Consider the following 20,031-nt stretch of genomic DNA (forward strand, 5'->3'; position numbering starts at 1 on the left):
GTAGATCATGCCATTTTAACTGAGCATCTTAGAACCTGGGTTGACATCAAGGACATTGCACTTAGTTGGTTTCATTCCTACCTCTTAGAAGAACCTACTCGGCCACCATAGGTAATTAAACATCCTCTAAAACTCACATTACCTGGGGTGTACCACAAGATTCAATTTTAGGCCCAGTTTTATTTTCTGTTTATATGCTTTCTCTTGGCCAAATCATCCAACGTCATGTCTCTTTCCACTGCAATTCGTACAGATTACCTTCCAGTAAGACCTAATTACCCTGAAGGCCTAGCTGTCTAAATTATGTTAACTGTTGGATGAGTAGTTCAAAATGCAGCTTCTTACTGGTTTTTAATAGAGAACATTACCTCACCCCGCTCCTTGCCTCTCTCCATTGGCTCCCTGTCCATTTTATAATGGATTTTAAGATTTTATTGATCACTTTCGAAGCACAAGCTACATCATAGAAATGTTTACCCCCTGTGTGCCTGTTCACAGCCTTAGATCCTCAGGTGGAGCCCTGCTGGCTGTTCCAAAGTCGAGGCTGTAAACTAAAAGTGAACATGCTTTTGGCATCAGGGCCCCTCTGCTTTGGAACGACCTATCTGAGGAGATAAGGCTCGTAGGGTCAGTGACTTCTTTTAAATCATTTCTTAAAACCAATTTTTTTAGACTTGCTTTCATGTGATGCCATCTTTTATAATGTCTTTTTCACATTTGGGCGAGGATGGAGGGAGAGACCAGGCCACATAATTACAAAAAGGGGCTTCAATGTGCACTGTTAGCATTTAGAGAAGAGTGTAGAGAAGTACAGTTAATGTAGATTAGCAGTCATGGATGTGTGTGATTTCAGAGGTGTGTTTGGTGTGTGGCGTTCAGTGGTTGATGCGACAGCTCAGACTGCTGCATCACGACTTGCTGCTGCAGAGGAATACCGCAGACTGACAGGACAAGCCTCCAGAAGTTTTCGCAATGCAAAGGACATCCGAGCTAAGCGAGTGAGAGAGCCGCACACAGAGTAAACTTACAGTGATGAAGTACTTTAAACAGTTAGAAAGTCATCATTGCAACACACAACACAATTACACTTCAGTGTGTGTGTGTGTGTGTGTGTGTGTGTGTGTGTGTGTGTGTGTGTGTGTGTGTGTGTGTGTGTGTGTGTGTGTGTGTGTGTGTATACGTGTGTACGTGTTGCTTGTGTTTTTAAGGGCCTGGAGCAGCTTCAGAGGGTACAGGGTGAAGTCGTGGATGCTCTGCGAGAGCTGCACAGGCTCAAGAAGAGCTATCACCAACTCAGCCACATTGCAAATGTTGCCAGAGAGAAAGCTGCTGATGCACAGACAAGGTCAGTGCATCTTTGTGGTTGAGAAAAAGAGAGAAACATTTCTGATATGATTGCATGAAAAAGACAAGTGGTTTCATCTAAGAGGTACATACATTATAAAATACGCAGGTCAGGTTGTTGAAAAATCCTGAAGAGTTTAAAGCCCCCATGAAATGAAAAATACATGTTCCTATTATTATAGCATGTCCCTGTGTTGATTGTTTATTTATCATATGACTGAATGGCTTCCATCTTACGACCTCAAGAGAGACAAGGTTAGGATGGGGGATTAATTCATTCTTTGTCAAAATACTTTCTGGAACTTTTAACACCCTCTGCTTGATTATAAATTCTGCCAGTACATCCAACTTATTAGTTAAATCTGCAGGGAAGGATGCAGCTCACTTTGATGTTATTTTCTCATTCATGCAAATGATCAGAACCACCAACACAGTTTCCACTGCTTTCTAGTTACAAAGACCATAGTCAAACAGAATGTAGTGCCGGTTCTGTAAATATGCATGATAGACTTCTTCCCATAGTGATTATTTAGGACACCATTTTTGTCTTTGACTGAACTTTCACGCAGTCAATATTTTGGCTGCTATACACTAATACAGTAACTTCCAGGTTTGCTACACTACATGGGTGCACTATATCAGTTTCTGCAAACTGATATATAGTTAGATAGTTAGATAATGTGTGGCTTCCTTCTGTATGTTTTATATCTTATCAGAATGTTTTAACTTTGTCTTCCAGAGCCAGAAAGAGTGAACATGGAATTTTCCACTTTAAAGCAGGACTATATAAAATGACTGCTAAGGTATGGTGTTATGAAGGTACTGTTATAATACAAAATAACAGAAATGACACACACAAATAATCAAGGAAGTCATTAATAACCATATTTTGTAATGTGAAGCTGCAACAAGCTGTGGTATCTGAATGTTACTGATATGATCAGGTGAAACTATTTTTTATCTTTAAGCTTACAGACCCTGAATGACTATGCACGATCCTGAATAGTTTAGTTCAGTTTATTTTTTTTTAAAGTGGTCTGTACTCTATGTATGATGATGGTGTGTGTGTGATGTTTATTGCTTGTACTGAAGAACGATGTGTGTACGGTCTGTGTATCTGTGTACAGCTCAGTGCTAGGTTGAAGGAGTGTGATGACCGTTTGACTGAAGTTCGTAATGACTATCTGCTGGCCCTAGCAGCAGTGAATGCCCACCACCAAAACTACTCTAGGACTGATTTACCGCTCATTATGGAGGTACACACACACACACACACACACACACACACACACACACACACACACACACACACACACACACACACACACACACACACACACACACACACACACACACACACACACACACACACACACACACACACACACACACACACACACAGGAACCTTCCCTAATACAGCTTTCCCCTTTCTGGTGACTGATTGACTGGTGGGGGTTCTCAGAGCTATGTGTGGGGGGTTTCTTGGCCTGGCTTAGGTTGTGGACAACTGGGCATGGGATATATCGTCAGTAGTGTACCATTGTGTCATTGGGTGTTTCTGCCTTTGATCACTATACATCCTCCACAAAGGCAGCCAGCTGCAGGATGATCAGCCCTCAGGTTGTGTGTCATGTCCATTTGTCCCTGAAATCCACCAAGTTGAGAATAGCAGACCACTGAAAGGCTGATAGGGGTTTGGTTCTCAAGTGGGTAATTTTGATGTACTTGGAGTCCAGCATGGGTCCTTTTGCTTGAGCCAAATCCATAGACTGTTCTTTATTGTATCGAGACTATCTCTCCACCCAGATACATATCCCATAATTATTTAAGACACACCAGTAGTACTGGCTGCCCCAGTATATAAGCCGTTAAGTGATCACTCTGAATTTCCGATCTCCACTGAGCAGTTCAGACGTGGGTTTCAGCAGAGATTGAAAAGACAACTTATAGACCTACTTACTAGACAGACAAGCATTGAGAAACCACTGCCAGCGGTACGTATTGTCTATGGTCCCCCAACAGATCTGGTGGCCCAGTCTTCAGTGGCCTGGGTTGGGGTGCCACCTAAAACCTGTCACTAGCTTTTCATTTGGCGGATTAGCTTTAGTGGCCCTTCACCCCTGTGGTTGCTGGCCTTGGCGTCTTGCGGGGCCAGAGGGCTCTAGCTGGTGCCTTGCACCGGAGTGTAAAATGACTGCAGACAGCGTCTGGCCAGCTCAGGGGTGTGTGAATAGTGTAGGGGAGAAGGGGGAGAAGATGAGCCACTTTTTACATTTGATGATTTTACTGAATAACAGAAGTGTATTTGTTTCAAACAACAGTTACTATTTATACCTCAGGCTGTTGTGTACCCATGGAAATTAAAACAAGTTATCATATTATTATGGTTTCAGAACAAAAACCCAGCAAAAAAAGTTGGACCTTTGGCACAACTTTATACCCCAAGGTGGGGGTAAAGTGATCATAGCTATGGGGCTAGCTAAATTGAGCCCTCTGTGGGTAAATGCTGCCACCATTAAAAACTGATATAAAAATGACCCAAAATCAAGCAATTCTGAGAGAATATTCAACTTTGTGTTAATGCCATCAATTTAACAAAGGCAAAAAAAATTATACTTAAAGTAAAACCAATTATATGTTTATTGTTGTTCAACATGTTACTTTAACATTTTAGGGAAGGATTAAACTGTATTCTTTGTGTGTTAGCTACAGAAAGATGTTACTTTTGTGTATGTACAGCATGTTTGTGTGACTTAAACTTAACATTAGTCAACAAGGTATTCATTCGTTAACATTGTAACAGTGATCAAACACCAACATGAACTTGTAACAGTGACAGATAAAGAGTTTGTGTACATGTATGTACGCATGTCTATGTATGTGTGTGTGTGCATGTGTGTGTATGTGTGCAGTGAATAATGACTGACCATTTGTTCAATTTACCCCCACATCACTGGCTCGTTCTACCCCACAACCACCATTTGACTGTTTCACACAGTAGCTCAGATCAACAGTTATGCAAATCTTCTTGTTTTGTAGCTTACATTGAATTAATTTAACATATAATAGTGTCAAAAACATATCGATTTAATTGAGACAACTTAGTAACATGATGAATTGACTTTGAATGACAAAAATCAGTTTTTTTTGCTTTGGTTTGCTTACCACTCTCTCCATGGGCTCGAGTCAAAGATGGAATTAGAAATGTTAGCTACACTTCCTTAATTTGTGGTCAATTACCACACACATGATTACTTTTTTTTATGGTTACCTAGATAGAGGGGGTGGTTCATCTTACCCACTGACTCGACTTACCCCATTCTCCCCTACATTTGTAAATAGTTTGTAGCACAGCTCATCGGGTACACGATTAGAGCACTGGTGATAGGTCTGGGGTTCTGAGACTGCTCTGCTTCTTCACGAGTTGTCTTACAGAAGTCCCTGTACATATGGAATATGTATCTGGGTGGAGAGACAGTCTCAAGAGGATAGAGAACTGTAGGTCACATTGTACCCATTGCTCTCTGAGTGAAGAGACTATCTCTCCACTAAGAGATCGCTCGGTGGTGTCGATCAGTGAAAACCAGATTGATCACGCACACCTGGGGCTGATATAAAGCGTGGAGGGCTAAAGCTGGGGGAGAGGGTGTTGTGAGTATTTTAGGTACCCACAGAAACACGTTGCTCTGGGATCCCCTCCTCTGATATGTTCATCTAAGAATGTGAATGGAATAAAATCCGCAGCTTTTTTTATTGATAAAAACTGCCTCTTGTTCTTTATTTATCTCATCAGCAAATGGATGGGGACGTTTATGATGACTTGAGGAGCCATTTTACCCTGCTGTGTGGGATAGAAATGGATTCCTGTTTGTCCATACACAAACTGTACAGCAAGATATGGGACAGTGTTGGTAAAGTACGTGCGTTTTTATGTTCAGCATATAGTATATTGATTTGTTTATGTATGAGTACTGTTTTGACAGAACGCTCTCTTCTGTATTCATTATAAATATGCATAACTACAACTGAGTATGTTTTCGGTGACTCACCCATTTAGAGGTTCTTTATTCAATGGTGTTAGAATTAGCAAAAGGCCTTCAGATCTTATCTGCCCAAGACTTTTGGTTTCTGTCTAAGTTGCATTAATGCCAGGTATCACTCAGTGACTTCTGAGAAACCAGACATAAGAAATGTCTCACCTTTTCTCTAGACGACATATGTGTGGGGGCAGAAAGTCATGGGGAGGGTAGAAGAAGAAAGGTCACAGAGAGAATTTCAGCACATACGCAAAATGTTTGAACTAGCAAGTGAGTGCAGTCTGAGAGAAACACCTCCAGTTTTCTCTTCAGCATGTGATTGGTTAAAAGGCATTTTGGATATCTCTGTATTGCTGGTCCATGGCCAGAAGAAGAGAAAATGCTGCATTGTTGTTCACTTACACTTGTTTCATAAAAACACACTGTGGTTGTTTTGATGGTCTGAGTTGCCCACACATATTGAAAAAGTCATGAAGCTATTTTATACTTTCCTGACAAATTCTGCAGAACTCCCAGTGATGTGACAATGGAGCTGTGTTCTCAGAGGGTTGATGGAGGAATGAATGTTTCTAATATTTCCTGCTAACAGTGATTTGCTGTTGTGTTGTCAGGTGACCAGAGATAAAAATATTCAGCAGTTTCTACAAGAATCTGTTGCCTTCAATAAAACCACCGGATTTCCCTTTCAACCTGCTCAACATGACAAGGTGTGATTAGATTACTTGTAATATATTTCCTTTAAATTTGAGAATGATAATATTGAATATTGTACTACATTGTGATGTGTTAGATTCTCAAACCTTTTTCACACAGTTGAACCTGAATTCCATTTATTGCAAACTGTCCCAAAAGGCAATTATTTTCCCTCTGTTTATCTTTACTTATGAATGTTTGTCCGAGTACACACTTGTTTAGCAGATGGCCATCACTGTGCCAGACTTGATGTGTTTATGTGTTTGTAAAAAAATATCACATCCACTATAGAACAGTAATACTCACCCTTTCCAATTTCACTTCCCTTAAATAAAACAAAATAGAAATAACTGAAACTAAGCCAAACATAATAAATCAGTCTTACCTTTACGTTAAGATAAACTGCCTAGTTTTTTCCATACTGCTTCTTTAACATGAGAGAAACAGGATGAATTTCAAAAAAGGTTTAGCTATTGACATGTGAGATCTTAGGTTAGCTAGAACATTTGTAACAAAATGTACTTTGAAAAGTGATGCAGACAAAACCTGCCATTTCAAAATTGTAAATGACACCAGCCCTCATGTCTCTGACGCAGTCTCATTAAAGAATTCAACATGGCATGCTGCACTGAACACTGCAAATGTCTAAAAGCTGAATAATGTCATGTCTGTCTTCTTTGCAGGTGTCTTCTCTACAGGAGGTCTGTGCCTCAGCAGCGGAGGGTTGTCTGGTTAAGGAAGCCAAGAAGTGGGCTACTAAAGCTGCGAAGGACTATAAAATCATCACCCACGGAGAGAGGGTGAGGCTTGGATTTCCGAGTTAAGTGGCTAGGTGATCCTTGTTTAAGCAATGCTTGGTGATCACCCTGCTTGAGTTTGAGTTCAGTTTTTACTTAACAACTTCAGAATGTAGAGCAGCAACCTTTTCAGGACACACTTCACATATGGCCATTTCCTCACTTTGGAGCCGGGAAATGCTTGTAGCAGTGGCCCTCAGATTTTGTTTGTTTGTTTTTGTTATTCAAAATATTAATTTTGTCAAAATATAATTTCCAAATTAGCATCACTGTGTTGTGAAAGTCCTTTTGTGCATGTTTTCATTCATAGTAGCAATGAAAGTAGGAGTGAATTTGTGTCCGAAATTAGACGTGCTATATATACAGTATGGTTGATATGTTTAAAATTGTACTCTGATGACGAATGTATTTTATATTTCTACGTCCTCCTGTCAGGCTCTACAAATGTTAGGAAGTCGGTTGAAGCTCTTGTCTGGGGAGACGGGGCTTAGTGTGGAGCAGAAGATAGCAGAGGTGCAGGACAGTGTCAGGAAAGCAAAGGTATGGATCTCTCAACAGGTTGGTGCTGCTGTTGGTCAGTCTGACTGCGACAGAGTGACTGAGACTATGACAGGTCAATGTGTGTGTGTGTGTGTGTGTGTGTGTGTGTGTGTGTGTGTGTGTGTGTGTGTGTGTGTGTGTGTGTGTGTGTGTGTGTGTGTGTGTGTGTGTGTGTGTGTGTGTGTGTTTTGAGAGAGAGAGAGAGAGAGAGAAAGAATAGGGCAAAGCACTGCACACAGACCTACAATTAAGCAACGGTACAGAACACTAGGTCGGAGAGCTGTAATGTTGTGTATATCATTATGATATATGTTTATGTACATATGTTTATATCAATGCTATAGATATATCACTATTCAAGACATTCAAGACTATGATTTCAAATAATAAAGGCCTGAGTTAATGATAATCAATAAACTGAAACATAGTATTGATATTAATATCAAGCAAGGGGCAGAAGGATGAAATTGCACTTTGGTTTAGTATGTATTTGCGGTTAAATATTAGTTGAGCATGTTTAAGCACAAAACACAAGCAATATCATATCAGCCCAGTGTATCTATGTGTCACCACTTATGTCTGTTCTCACCTGATAAAAACACAATCCTCAAATCTATCAAAGGGCCTCTTCAACGTTTTGTGCCTGTAAAAGTGGAAAAAAGAGGCACAACTAAAAGCTATATGTCTAGGTTCATACAATATGCGTTCTAATGCATGTCTCATATAATCTAATAGTGTACGTCCCATACAAACCTTTCGGTATGCAAGGTCAAAGGTGAGATATTTTTTCAAGGGGTTCGACTTGGCAGGTCCAGCGTGAGCCTAGATTAGTAGACTACTGGATCAAGACAATCATGGACATAGATGAAGAAAATGTAATTGTTGGAATGCAATACAAGTCACCCCATTGACTGTGGATCTATGTATACTTGGAAACCCAACATCTAAGCTGACACAGAAACAATTAGCCCAATTTCCACAAACACAACCTGCTCTAACAACTAGAGATTGATGAGGTACATCAAAGCTGTTAAGGCAAGGGGGAGCCAGTATGACAGATCATGGGGCAGATATCATCATCATCTCCACATTCCGATATTGGGTTTGAAGCCCCAATAACAGATTCAGATAGCAGACTAACCAAGTTGGATACCTGGAACCTCCATAGCCAATTATGTAAGTCATTTACGGAAGTCTGCTAGAATACATGTCACCATAACGGAGACCATACCTGAGATCAAAAAGCTTGCCTAAAAGATGAACACCATAATCATAAAGAAGGGTAGAGTCCAGGATTAAGACAACGTTGAGAGAGGTTAGTCAGCTATCAAGGCTACAGAAAAGTGTGGTCAAGTAAGGGCTACCAAAGAAGTACAACAGACTGTCCATACCTCCATTTATTAGAAACTGCCAAACAAAGACACAACTCTGTCTACATGCCTGAAGAGGTACACTAGAGAAGCCAGGAGAAACATGGTGTTTACCATTCACCAAAGTGTACTCTAAGTGGCAGGGTAATACGATGAGAACAATACTGGAAAAGTATATGGGAGGGGGAAGAATCACAGTCACCCGAGACCAGATCAGACAGCAAGCTCCGCATTTTTAAGGAGTGTCTTATGATTTCTAAGAGCACATTTATCTATGATGATATGGAAATAACTACATCCTGAGTTTATGTCACACTGGATCTAAAAACATACCATTTCTGTGGGCTCAGAGTTATGACTCCATGGGATTTTTGATGCTAAAACCTCAATTTCTTTGATAAAATCTGAACAATAGTTTTCTTTCAAATAAAGGGTGGCTGTGGCTCAGGAGATAGAGCGAGTCGTCCACTAACCAGAAGGTTGGAAGTTTGATCCCCATCTCCCCCATGCCAATTAAATACAGACCTTTTACCATGAATAAAAGCTCACATAAAATGTGATGCAGTAAACTGCTCAGCTTAGCTGGGTGATGGGGTGTTTGGATGATAGCCTATACTGTAGTTAGAAAACACTTTGATAGATGACATATCTTAATGTAAGATACAGAACCTTCTGTCTCTCTGAGTGTGTCTAAGTTGGTGTCTTGTGTTTTTCTTGTCTTAGCTCAGCAGAGTGAAGGCAGAGGCTCGTCTGGTGCTGTTGTCAGACAGTGTCCCAGGAATTGAACTGTGGCTTCATGATGCCATGAACCAGGCAGAGGAGGAGCTGGAGAGAGAGAGACGGCTCAGTGAACAGAGGAAGTCTACTGAAGACTTTTCAGTACACAAACACACACACTCACACACTCACAAACACACACAGGTGTGTGAGCCGGGGGCCTTTGTCACATCAGAGTAAAATAGTTCCATTGTCTCAATTCTAAATTAATATCCACAGCTATGCATTCAAACTGTATGTTGCTCTACTATATCAAACAGTAGAAACGTTTGAGCAGCTCCACTAATTCCACTAAGTAGCTGAGATGAGAAGAAATAAAATTAGGAAGAGGATGGTCAGTAGATTCAATCAAATGATATTACATAGATCAAATATATTTAAAAAAGGTATGTCAGTATTATTTTATTGAGATATTTTACCAAGTTATGGTCTCCCACTGCCTGGGAATTGGGGTTTTTTGTGGTCTGAGATGGCTTTAAGATGGTTTTATCTTTTAATGTAATTTATTTACAATAGTCAAAAAAGATATACTAGATATATCCTTTAAACCTTGTACAGAAATTATTTCAGTCAAAAAACACAAATGAACAAAGATGAAAACATTGTGTTTGTTGAAAAAAAATATTTAAACTTCTCATTTCCAAGTAAGGTGGTTTGTTGACCCTCTTTATGTTTAAAATGAAAAAAATATATATTTGAAAGAGGAATATTAAATCTTTTCGATTATAAGTCTGCTTTTGTGTGTTTTACAGGAGGATGAATTTGAGCTGACTGACTTTGAGGACTATGACGATGAGAATGCCGACATTTTTGCAGCTCCAGTGTCAGCATCTGGAGAGTGTGTTTATCCTGCAGCCTGCAGAGTTATCTATAGCTATCAGGTAGTCCTCGCTAAAATATACACACTTTTCTGGTTTTGTATCATCTGCAAAAATACATCTCAAAACCTCTGTCATTTAGTCTTGGGGTTGAGTCTCACAAGTTGTTTTGTGGGAGACTTAGTCTCATTTCTTCTTTGCATGTCTGTCAGTTGGTGAGGTGGGGTGATTTTAACTTTGCCTGCGCTAGCGTGATTATAATCCCATCCAAAGCATATGTGATTTATTACTCCCCCCCACCATAGTTAATTACAAGGGTGCTTGGAGAGCACATACCTCTGCTAATTATTATGTCGCAATGTTGCAGGAAGAAAAATAAATTCTGGATCTGCACCAAAATGTAATGGTTTCTTTTGTGACCCATACCACATCCACCAAGTTCATAGTCCAGTAGACTTTGCATAATGCTGCTAACTAATAGACAAACAAACAAACACCAGTTAAAACATAACCTCCTAGTATATCACTCAGCAGAGTGCAGTACCCTTAGGAGACCACATTTAAATTCACTAGATCTAGATTTTCATTTGGATCTGCACCAAATTGCACACTCATAAATCAGTCCAATAAACATGCTTGATTTTCTTAATCAAGTTAGATGAATAATATATAATTCATTTTCTCTCTGTTGTTTATGAATATAATTGCATCAGTCAATATGACCTGGTAATATCCTGGCTAACATTTGACATATATACGTTGCCAGTCTGGGATCATTCAAAAGTATTTACAATTTGTGCCTTTCTTTACTCATAAACAAGTAGTGTAAATGTGTAAACCTAAGGAGTTGGAATGATGTTATTTAGGTGTCACACATAATTGGAGGATAATTTATACCTGATGCTTCATTAACAGTCAAACCTGATCAGGTAAATTTTGACCAAAGACAATAAGTTATAAAAGATAAAAGTCTCATGGTCAATGTGAAGTTAATATGAGGATTAAATGTTATCTAGAGAACTGGTTAGAGATGTTATTTAAGAGATGCCAAAATGTCATGTTTATCCTCACACATTATGATTTTGTTATCTAAAATCTTTGGAACATGCTGATGAATTCACAAATGGTGCAGGATGCTGCATTTCCTGTCTGCTTGGTTGCATAAAATCATCTAGTGTCACAGTAAGACGCTTTGAATTTACCCAGCAAATGAAAATGTGCAGTGTGTCTGGAGAACTGCATCATGACAACACCCATTTCATTGAAGAATTCATAGAATTTAATTTAAAGCATGTTGTGTCCTTCAGGCTGGCCAGTCAGACGAGCTGTCAATCAGGGAAGGGGAGGAGCTTCAAGTGATCGAAGATGGAGACATGGAGGACTGGCTGAAGGTAACAGTTCTTTGTTCACATATCATGACAGCAGGAGGCTTCTCCCAGTTAGGTTTTCATTAGTTTTAATCATCCTTTGAGGTGTCTTCCTTTCAAAAAAAATCTGCTGATTAATTCCACCAAAACACTGAATAAAAAAATGTCATCCATCGATCCATCAGCTACAACACTTATCCTTTAAGGGTTATAAAGAAGCATTGTCAGACCCAGCTGACATTGGCCAAGAGGCAGGGTACAAGAACAGGTCACCAGTCTATCACAGGCTGATTTCTTATTGTCATTATTATAGACTGAATTCTAAACGTACTTTTGCAGTTTTGCTGAGTTTAAGGACAACTGTGTGAGTGTGTGTAAGTTATCAACATCACTGTGTGTAAGTTGTACTGTGTGTAAGTTGGCTTTGACACACGTGGGTAAAAATGGTCGCTCATTACCACTTGTGTGTGTGTGTGTGTGTGTTTAATTGTACAATACGTGGGGCAAAGTATGCTCATACTGAGACTGTGTATCATTCACACTAATAATTTGTCGTTATGTTTATGATAATATGATGTGGTTTATAAAGTGACAAATCATTTTATTTAAGTTGAATTTGTTTATATGCAGCCCTCTATTAAGAGTTTGTTATTTTGTTAAGATAAATAGCTATTAAGTTCATAGGGATTTTATGTTTGTATAAATTCATGTTAAAGTCAAGCCTTATGAAGGACAATCTAAAAGACAGTCGGTTAATAATATCACAACTTTAAAGGACTATACAAGCCGTTTATGAGTACATAAGGGAAGTAATATTTGTTTTGTTTTCCTTCTATGTGTGTTCACACTTATCACAGCATGTATGGAGATGGAAATAAAGTATTGTGAACCATCAGTAAAAGAGAGTCAGACCATCATTCAGCTGGGGATGCTACATTCGTAGAGATCCAATTACAAGTGTTCAGCTCTAAGTTCATAGGTCATGTCATGACCCAGATTCATTTAAGTGGCACTACCAAATGATGTTATTTTTACCCAGATTTATACAAATGTACATGAAAAAAGCATTTTCATGTTAAATGAGTGTTTCTCTGATGCTGTGCAGTGGACAGGACATCCCTGTGGAGCTGCGAGCCGAGCTATGTGATTTAAATTGGATGAAATATGCATTTTTACTATTCTGGCACACAAACACAATGCTGATAAGTATGCACAAATAGAGGATATAATGCCATCGACAGGTGACAAAATGAAATCATTAAAATCATAGATTTTTTTCAGGTTTTTAAAGTGACTGGAAACATTTGGGATAATGGTGCACAACTTATCAACATATATACATAGATCTACTAGCCTTTTATTATGTGCTGTACAGTGCATATTGTATGTTTTCCAGTGTTTCATTCATATCGCTGGATACCTGATCATGTCTCTGTGCAGGTGTGTAACTCATGTGGTCAGGTGGGTTATGTTCCTGAGCGTTATGTGCAGTTCCTGTGTCTACAAGCAGAGGACGCTGCTCAGCTGGACTGTTCCTTCAGCTCCACCTCATCCACTGGAAATAAAGAGAAGGCAAGGAGCAGAGGTTAGCACTTAATATGTGTTATTAATACTAGCACTAAACATATGAGTACTTAGTTATGTTTCGTGTCATGCACATATTGTACAATATAATGCAGTTGTAATGGGGACACATGTCAGATACTAATCAACCACCAAAGAGGTTAGCATCCAAGTTTCTTATAGTCATTCAACCAGAAGCACTCATCAGTACGGTGGCCCGGAGAGCTCAACACACTGCAACTTAAGAAAACACATGCAAGTGGACAAAACACAAGCAGAGTAAGAAAACATCTTCATCAATTTGAAAACATAACACATTACGCACAACACAACACATTACAGAAACGTGCTGCAAATACAGAAACGCGCTGCAAATACAGAAACGCGCTGCAGTTACAGAAACGCGCTGCAAATACAGAAACACGCTGCAATTACAGAAAACGACAACAGAAGTGTTTCCAGGAGACACCTAAAAGTGATGGACACTGCTGCCACAGGAGCCACAAAAACATCCAATACATCCAACAAATCCAGTTCCACAATATGGACAATACATGGAGAAAAAGGAAAACTGTGAATGTGAATGCTAAGTGCTGTAAATTACTCACAAACAGGGGCTTGCTTGTTAGCGCTGTTTATTCAGTTTAACAGGAGAAAACGGCATGTCTCTAGCTCAGACCATTGAGGAGTCATGACGCTCTAAAGACAACATGATATTTGATATCATATAAAGCCCAGTGGGTCTCAGAGGGTTAACAGTAGACATCTGAAGTAATAAAGTTTATTATTTATTAAAATAAGTTTAGCTAATTTTCCAATATCACTGACGGACACCGACTTTAACAACTCCAAACTGCGTCAGCAACAACAAGCGGACGTGTCCATCACTTTTAGGTGTCCTCTGGAAACACTTCCGTTTTCTGTATTTGCATCACGTTTCTGTATTTGCAACGCGTTTCTGTATTTGCAGCGCGTTTCTGTATTTGCAGCGCGTTTCTGTATTTGCAACGCGTTTCTGTAATTGCAACGCGTTTCTGTATTTGCAACGCGTTTCTGTATTTGCAACGCATTTCTGTATTTGCAGCGTGTTTCTGTAATGTGTTGTGTTGTGTTGACAAATTGATGAAGATGTTTTCTTACTTTGCTTGTGTTTTGTCCACTTGCATGTGTTTTCTGACGTTGCAGTGCGTTGAGCTCTCAGGGCCACCGTACATCAGAGACCAAGAAGGTTTAGGTACAAAGGGCATCCAGACAATGAAACATAAAACAAACTTGAAACAAAAGTATTTTCTGTTTACAGAGAGCAGTAATTAGGGCCCGAGCACCTCCGGTGGGAGGCCCTATTGTATTTCGAAGGATTTGTATTTCCCTTTTGGGGCTTTTTCAGGGCCTAGACATGCTCAAATTGTTACCAAAGTTTGCAGGGAATTCTAAACCCCAAAAGGTAATTGTATTCTGGAGTAATTTGAAATGGGCGTGGAAAAATTGCTCAACAGCGCCATCTAAGGAAAAGCCCCTCAGTTAGCTTTCACCGATCTTCACAAAAATCGTAGCCCAGGTGTATCATGACCAGACAAACAAAAAAGGTCAGAGGTGCAATTGGAAAAAAGCAACAGGAAGCCCGCCATTTTGACTTTAGTGGCCATTTTTCACATTTTTCACATTTTTACTTTGACGAACTTGTCCCAGGGCTTTCATCAGATCAACTTCAAATTGAGATGAGTGTCATCACAACAAGATGGAGATAAAAAATAACCCAAAGATCGATTTTTCGTCACACGGTGTGACTGTGGCGTGGTGTCAAAGTTTGATTACACGCCATCAAAACACGAGGTTCTGTATCTCGGACAAACATGGTCCAATCGAGTCCAAACTAGACATGTAAGACAAGAGTCCCGGCCTGATGACATCTACACAGAAATCATGACTTAAAATCACAGCGCCCCCTGCTGGCTACAGGAAGTGACATGTTTTTACTTTGATGAACTGCTCCTGGCTGCTTTACAATAAACAGCTCAAAAGAGCTCAGTCAAGTCATTGGACCATGGTCAGAATTGTGACATTTCCTCAAACCGTGTAAACATTGAGGTGCGGCGAAGGATCATCCTTCGCCAAAGGACACGATGTTGTCATAACTCCAGTGTGCATTGTCCTATCACCGCCAAACTGCTGTCTCATGATCAGAGTCCAAGCCTGAACAGCTCTATGTGTCAATATTTCCTCAGTGTCATAGCGCCACCTACTGATTCGCCATGAAACAGGAAGTACTTTGTAAATCCACTCTGCATTATCCAACCGGCTCCGAACTACTGACCTAAGATCACAATCCTGACCTGAACAGCTCCATATATTAATATTAGTTCAGGGTCATACCACCACCTACTGATCAGCGTGAAAATCAAGTTGTGGTAACATTGTCCAATTGACACAAAATTGCTCACGCTACATCAGAGCCCCTACTTGAACTGATCTATATGTCTGTATGTAATAATAGTGATGGCGCCACCTACTGGCAACAGGAAGTAAGCTTTGTTTTACAACTATCATTCGATTTACATAAAATTTTCAAAGTGTGATGTGCAATTGATAGCGTGGACCGTAATGAGCAATTAGTAGGCAAGGATCGACATCGTGGACGGACGCAGGAAGTGAAGCGTTGTCCTTGCCGCAGTCCGCAAAACGCGTGCAACGCGGAGACGTGCGCTTGGTCATTGATCGTCTGTCTGTCTGTATTTTTTTTTTTTGGGACGGACAGACGGACATCTGTCTGTCTGTCCGTATTTTTTTTTGGACGGACGGATGGACGGACGGACATGAGCACGACAACAACTTTGTGCATTGTGCGTTACCAAACAACACTGAAACTGAGGTTCTGTATCTCGGACATACAAGGTCCAATCGACTCCAAACTAGACATGTAAAACAAAAGTCCCGGCCTGATGACATCTACACAGAAATCTTGACTTAAAATCACAGCGCCCCCTGGTGGAAACAAGAAATGTCTTGTTTTTGGAACGTCTTACACTTGGAGGTATTCCTCCTCACCCACTGCTCGCAGCCATGTCAAACTGTATCAAATGGGTCTCAAGACATTGATAATGTAGGCATAACATTACTGTGACTTTTCATCAAACGCCATAATAGTGGCGTGGCGTCAAAGTTCATCAACTCGCCGTGACACACGAAATTACTATAACTTCGGTGTTGGAGGTTCAACCTCCCTCAAACTACATTTGTGTAACAACAGCCCCCCCCTGCAGACATTCAGATGGTTTTAAGGAATGGGCGTGGCAAAATAACTGACTAGCGCCCCCTCGGTGCTTGCGAGGTTGCATTTAGGCCATGAATTGTCCTTTTTCCATTTTGCCGTGGAATATGGGCTGCCACATATGGAGTGGTGTATGCTGGAAGCCTGTCCACATCCTCCGCTGCAACAAGGTCGGAGTCTGGATAGAGGTTAGGGACGGCTGGAGCTGCTGCCTGCGCCCTCTGCAGCGGTAGCAGCTGAGTGTCCGACTGGTCATCAGGCTGCACCACTGCTGGCTGTGGTTGTTCTCTTGGTGGAGCTGAGTCCAGATCAGGGTGTAGTCGGAGACACTGAGACTTGGAGATTAGTTCAGTCCCTGATATTCACTTCAGTTAAACAACATTCATACGCTCCCCAATCCAGCACATTGCAGTTTAGTTTTGAGTTGCTATAACTGATTTAAACTCAGACTTCCCATGCCTGGAAAACCACAGTCATCCTCTCTATTCTTAAACCTATTTTCTCAAATAGGTTGTCTCAGTAGTTGTGAACCCGACTCTTATTTTTTATCAATTTAAACTCTGGTAATGTAATTATTTTTCCATCTTTAAATCTAAATGTGGATGCTTAGGATACTGAATACCTGGCCAATAGAATGTAGAAACCTTAAAGGTTTAGTGTGTAGAATGTACAGGCAGCATAATGTTCCCCATGTGTTCAGTGTGAACCTGCTCTTCAGCTTTTAGTTAGTTACTGGTTGGTACATATGCCACTACTGATATTTCTGTGAAGAGCTCGTATTGTTCAGGTTTTAACTTCTTGGCTTGTGTGATGCTGCGCTAAATCAACTTGCAACACAATCAGAATCAGATTTAGTGTCACTTCTATAATATTCACTCAGCATACACAGGAATGATGAAGAAGAAAATACCTTTCTCCACAGATTTTTTTCTTTAGGTGTATATATATATACACCTAAAGAAAAAAAACAATAGTGCAATTGTGCTAAGGTGCTGGTTTAGTGGAGTTATTGCAGATTGGAGGAGTTTAAAAGTCTTATGGCCTGGGGGATGAAACTGTGTCTGAGCCTGGTGGTGCGGGCCCGGATGCTGCGGTACCGTCGGCTGGACGGCAGCAGGCAGAACAGTTTATGGTTTCCTTTGATCTATTAGTCACATCATAGTCCTTTAACCCCCTTTGTTTGAATTTCTTAAACCTCCTTTGCTTCAATTCCTTTAACCCCCTTTGCTTCAATTCCTTTAAACTCCTTTGCTTCAATTCCCTTTCTATTCTTTAAAGATGCTCTTTATCTCAGAAAAATAAGAAGTGAAGAATCAGTCTGCACTAACCAGCGAATTGGTAGAACAAAGAAGATAAGAGATTTTTCATGAGAATTTGGAAAACACATCTTGAACAGCGAAAATAACAATTCGTAACACACATTGAAACAAACAACAGTCGCAATGGAGATCACTCGGAGAGTGAAACAAATGGATATAAAGGTAGAGACTGTCCGCCCGTACTTCGAGTCCTTTTTTACGAAGATCAGTGCAGAGCAGTGGGAGCTGTTGAAGTCATGCAAACCGGATGAAGCTACAACATTTATGTTGGCAGATCTTCTGCTGAAGTTAATGACGACCGTTTCAAATGCCATTGCAAAGCGATGTCCCGATGCACCCTTGTCTGAGGAAGAAGTTCGGTCCATTCTGGGCGACACTCTCAACGACAGTCTTTCACCAGGCACAACAAAGTCTAAGAGTTTGGATAAGCTCACAGACTTGGTTGTAGAGGAGGTGACGAAGACTGTCAACTCCACCTTGTCTGCAAGCTCCACCTGTGTGAGCTCTGAGAAGCCTATACCAACCCGCCTCATTAACCCCGCTAAAGTCCAGAAGATGATCTGTTATGCCTGCGAGACGTTAAAGGCAGATGCAAAAATCCAACTCTTGCTCGAGTGTCAATCGCGCAGGCGAAGTCAGGCCATTTCCTCAGAGGAACAGGACGCTTCAGATGATCCCATTCGGATGTGTAGGACCTCTTCAAGCTCCCACTCTTCAGGAGTCAGCTCCAAGTCAGGTAGTTCCTCAGAGGGAGGTTCAACAACAAGCAGTATGGACAGTGGGAAGAAGCTTGTCCAGGAAACAATCAACAATAGTTTGACTGACATCACAGACTTCTTTAATGAGTTCAATGACAGCCTCTTTCTCAATTCATCGTTTTCTCCAGAGATTGATATGGCTTTAGATGAAATTATTGAGTCAATCAATAAGGAAAGCAAAATGGAAAGGAATCTCCACAGCCAAACCTCTCAATCAGTGAAGGAATGAGGACGATCAATAGTCTTTTCATAAAGACTTTTGCCACAGCAGGGACGCTTCAAATACTGACAGGGTCGCGAAAAATTCAAGGAGGAGACCAAAGTCAATAGGAGGCTGACGATACAGTCATTGATGGCTAGTATTGACGCTGTGCTTCTGGAGAAGGAGAAGCCGGGAGGTGGAAATGAAAGTTCTGCATTCCAAACACTGAAAAAGCCTCCATCTGAAAAGGTTCTTGTATTCACAGAACAGCTTTCAGATCTCATCTATGCGCACATCGCACCTGGAAGGAATTCAGACATTAGTTCAGGTCCAGTGAAAAAGGTGGCTGTTACTAATGCACACAGGGGCATATATGCAGACATTCAGACCAGGGTGTTTTGTTTTCTGTCCTTGATAAGCTGGTGGCTGAACAACCAAGTTAACTGCCACACAAAAAGGGTGTCAGAGGCTTTTATGGCCATCGACTCACTGGAAACAAACAAGCAGTCATCATCATCAGAGGTCAGCAGCATTGAAGAGAAAACATCGAAGCAGTCAACATCATCAGAGGTCAGCAGTGGAGGAAATGAAAGACCGAAGAAGTCAACACCAGCAGTGTTCAACGGAATTGAGGAGAAAGGATCGAAGCAGACTTCATCAGAGGTCAGCAGCGGAGGGAAGAAAAGACCGAAGCAGTCAACATCATCAGAGGTCAGCAGCGGAGGGAAGAAAAGACCGAAGCAGTCAACATCATCAGAGGTCAGCAGCATTGAGGAGAAAAGATCGAAGCAGTCAAAATCATCAGAGTTCAACAGCATTGAGGAGAAAACATCGAAGCAGTCAACATCATCAGTGGTCAGCAGCAGTGGGAAGAAAAGATCGAAGCAGTCAACACCAGCAGTGGTCAGCAGCATTGAGGAGAAAAGATCGAAGCAGACAACATCATCAGAGGTCAGCAAAGAAAAGGAGAACTCAGCATCATCAGACAGCAACTCCAGGGAGAAGATTGCAAAGATGCTGGCAGCAGACAGATGTAAAATGTATGTCAGTGTTCTCTTGGACCAGCTCATCACACGAAGCTATAATAAGGCAAAGGTGACCTGGACTGATGTCGACATAACAGACACAAGTCATCATCTGCTGGAGAGAATATGGGCCGAGGTCAAAGACATTGACT

General features: G+C 40.8%; 1 protein-coding gene across 1 annotated transcript in view; it reads left to right on the forward strand.

The window, feature by feature from the left end:
• The window catches only part of LOC118112559 (F-BAR and double SH3 domains protein 1-like), a 30,474-nt gene that overhangs the window by 6,115 nt on the left and 4,328 nt on the right, over positions 1-20,031 (forward strand). The window contains exons 5-16 of the mRNA XM_047340662.1: positions 854-998; positions 1,209-1,345; positions 2,084-2,147; positions 2,472-2,600; positions 5,139-5,261; positions 5,994-6,089; positions 6,759-6,875; positions 7,308-7,412; positions 9,506-9,661; positions 10,312-10,440; positions 11,685-11,768; positions 13,185-13,329. Coding sequence (XP_047196618.1) covers positions 854-998; positions 1,209-1,345; positions 2,084-2,147; positions 2,472-2,600; positions 5,139-5,261; positions 5,994-6,089; positions 6,759-6,875; positions 7,308-7,412; positions 9,506-9,661; positions 10,312-10,440; positions 11,685-11,768; positions 13,185-13,329 — 1,430 coding nt within the window. The remainder of the gene's footprint in view (positions 1-853; positions 999-1,208; positions 1,346-2,083; positions 2,148-2,471; positions 2,601-5,138; positions 5,262-5,993; positions 6,090-6,758; positions 6,876-7,307; positions 7,413-9,505; positions 9,662-10,311; positions 10,441-11,684; positions 11,769-13,184; positions 13,330-20,031) is intronic.

Source organism: Hippoglossus stenolepis, chromosome 7 (genome assembly GCF_022539355.2).
Source record: "Hippoglossus stenolepis isolate QCI-W04-F060 chromosome 7, HSTE1.2, whole genome shotgun sequence".
NCBI classification, from domain to species: Eukaryota; Metazoa; Chordata; class Actinopteri; order Pleuronectiformes; family Pleuronectidae; genus Hippoglossus; species Hippoglossus stenolepis.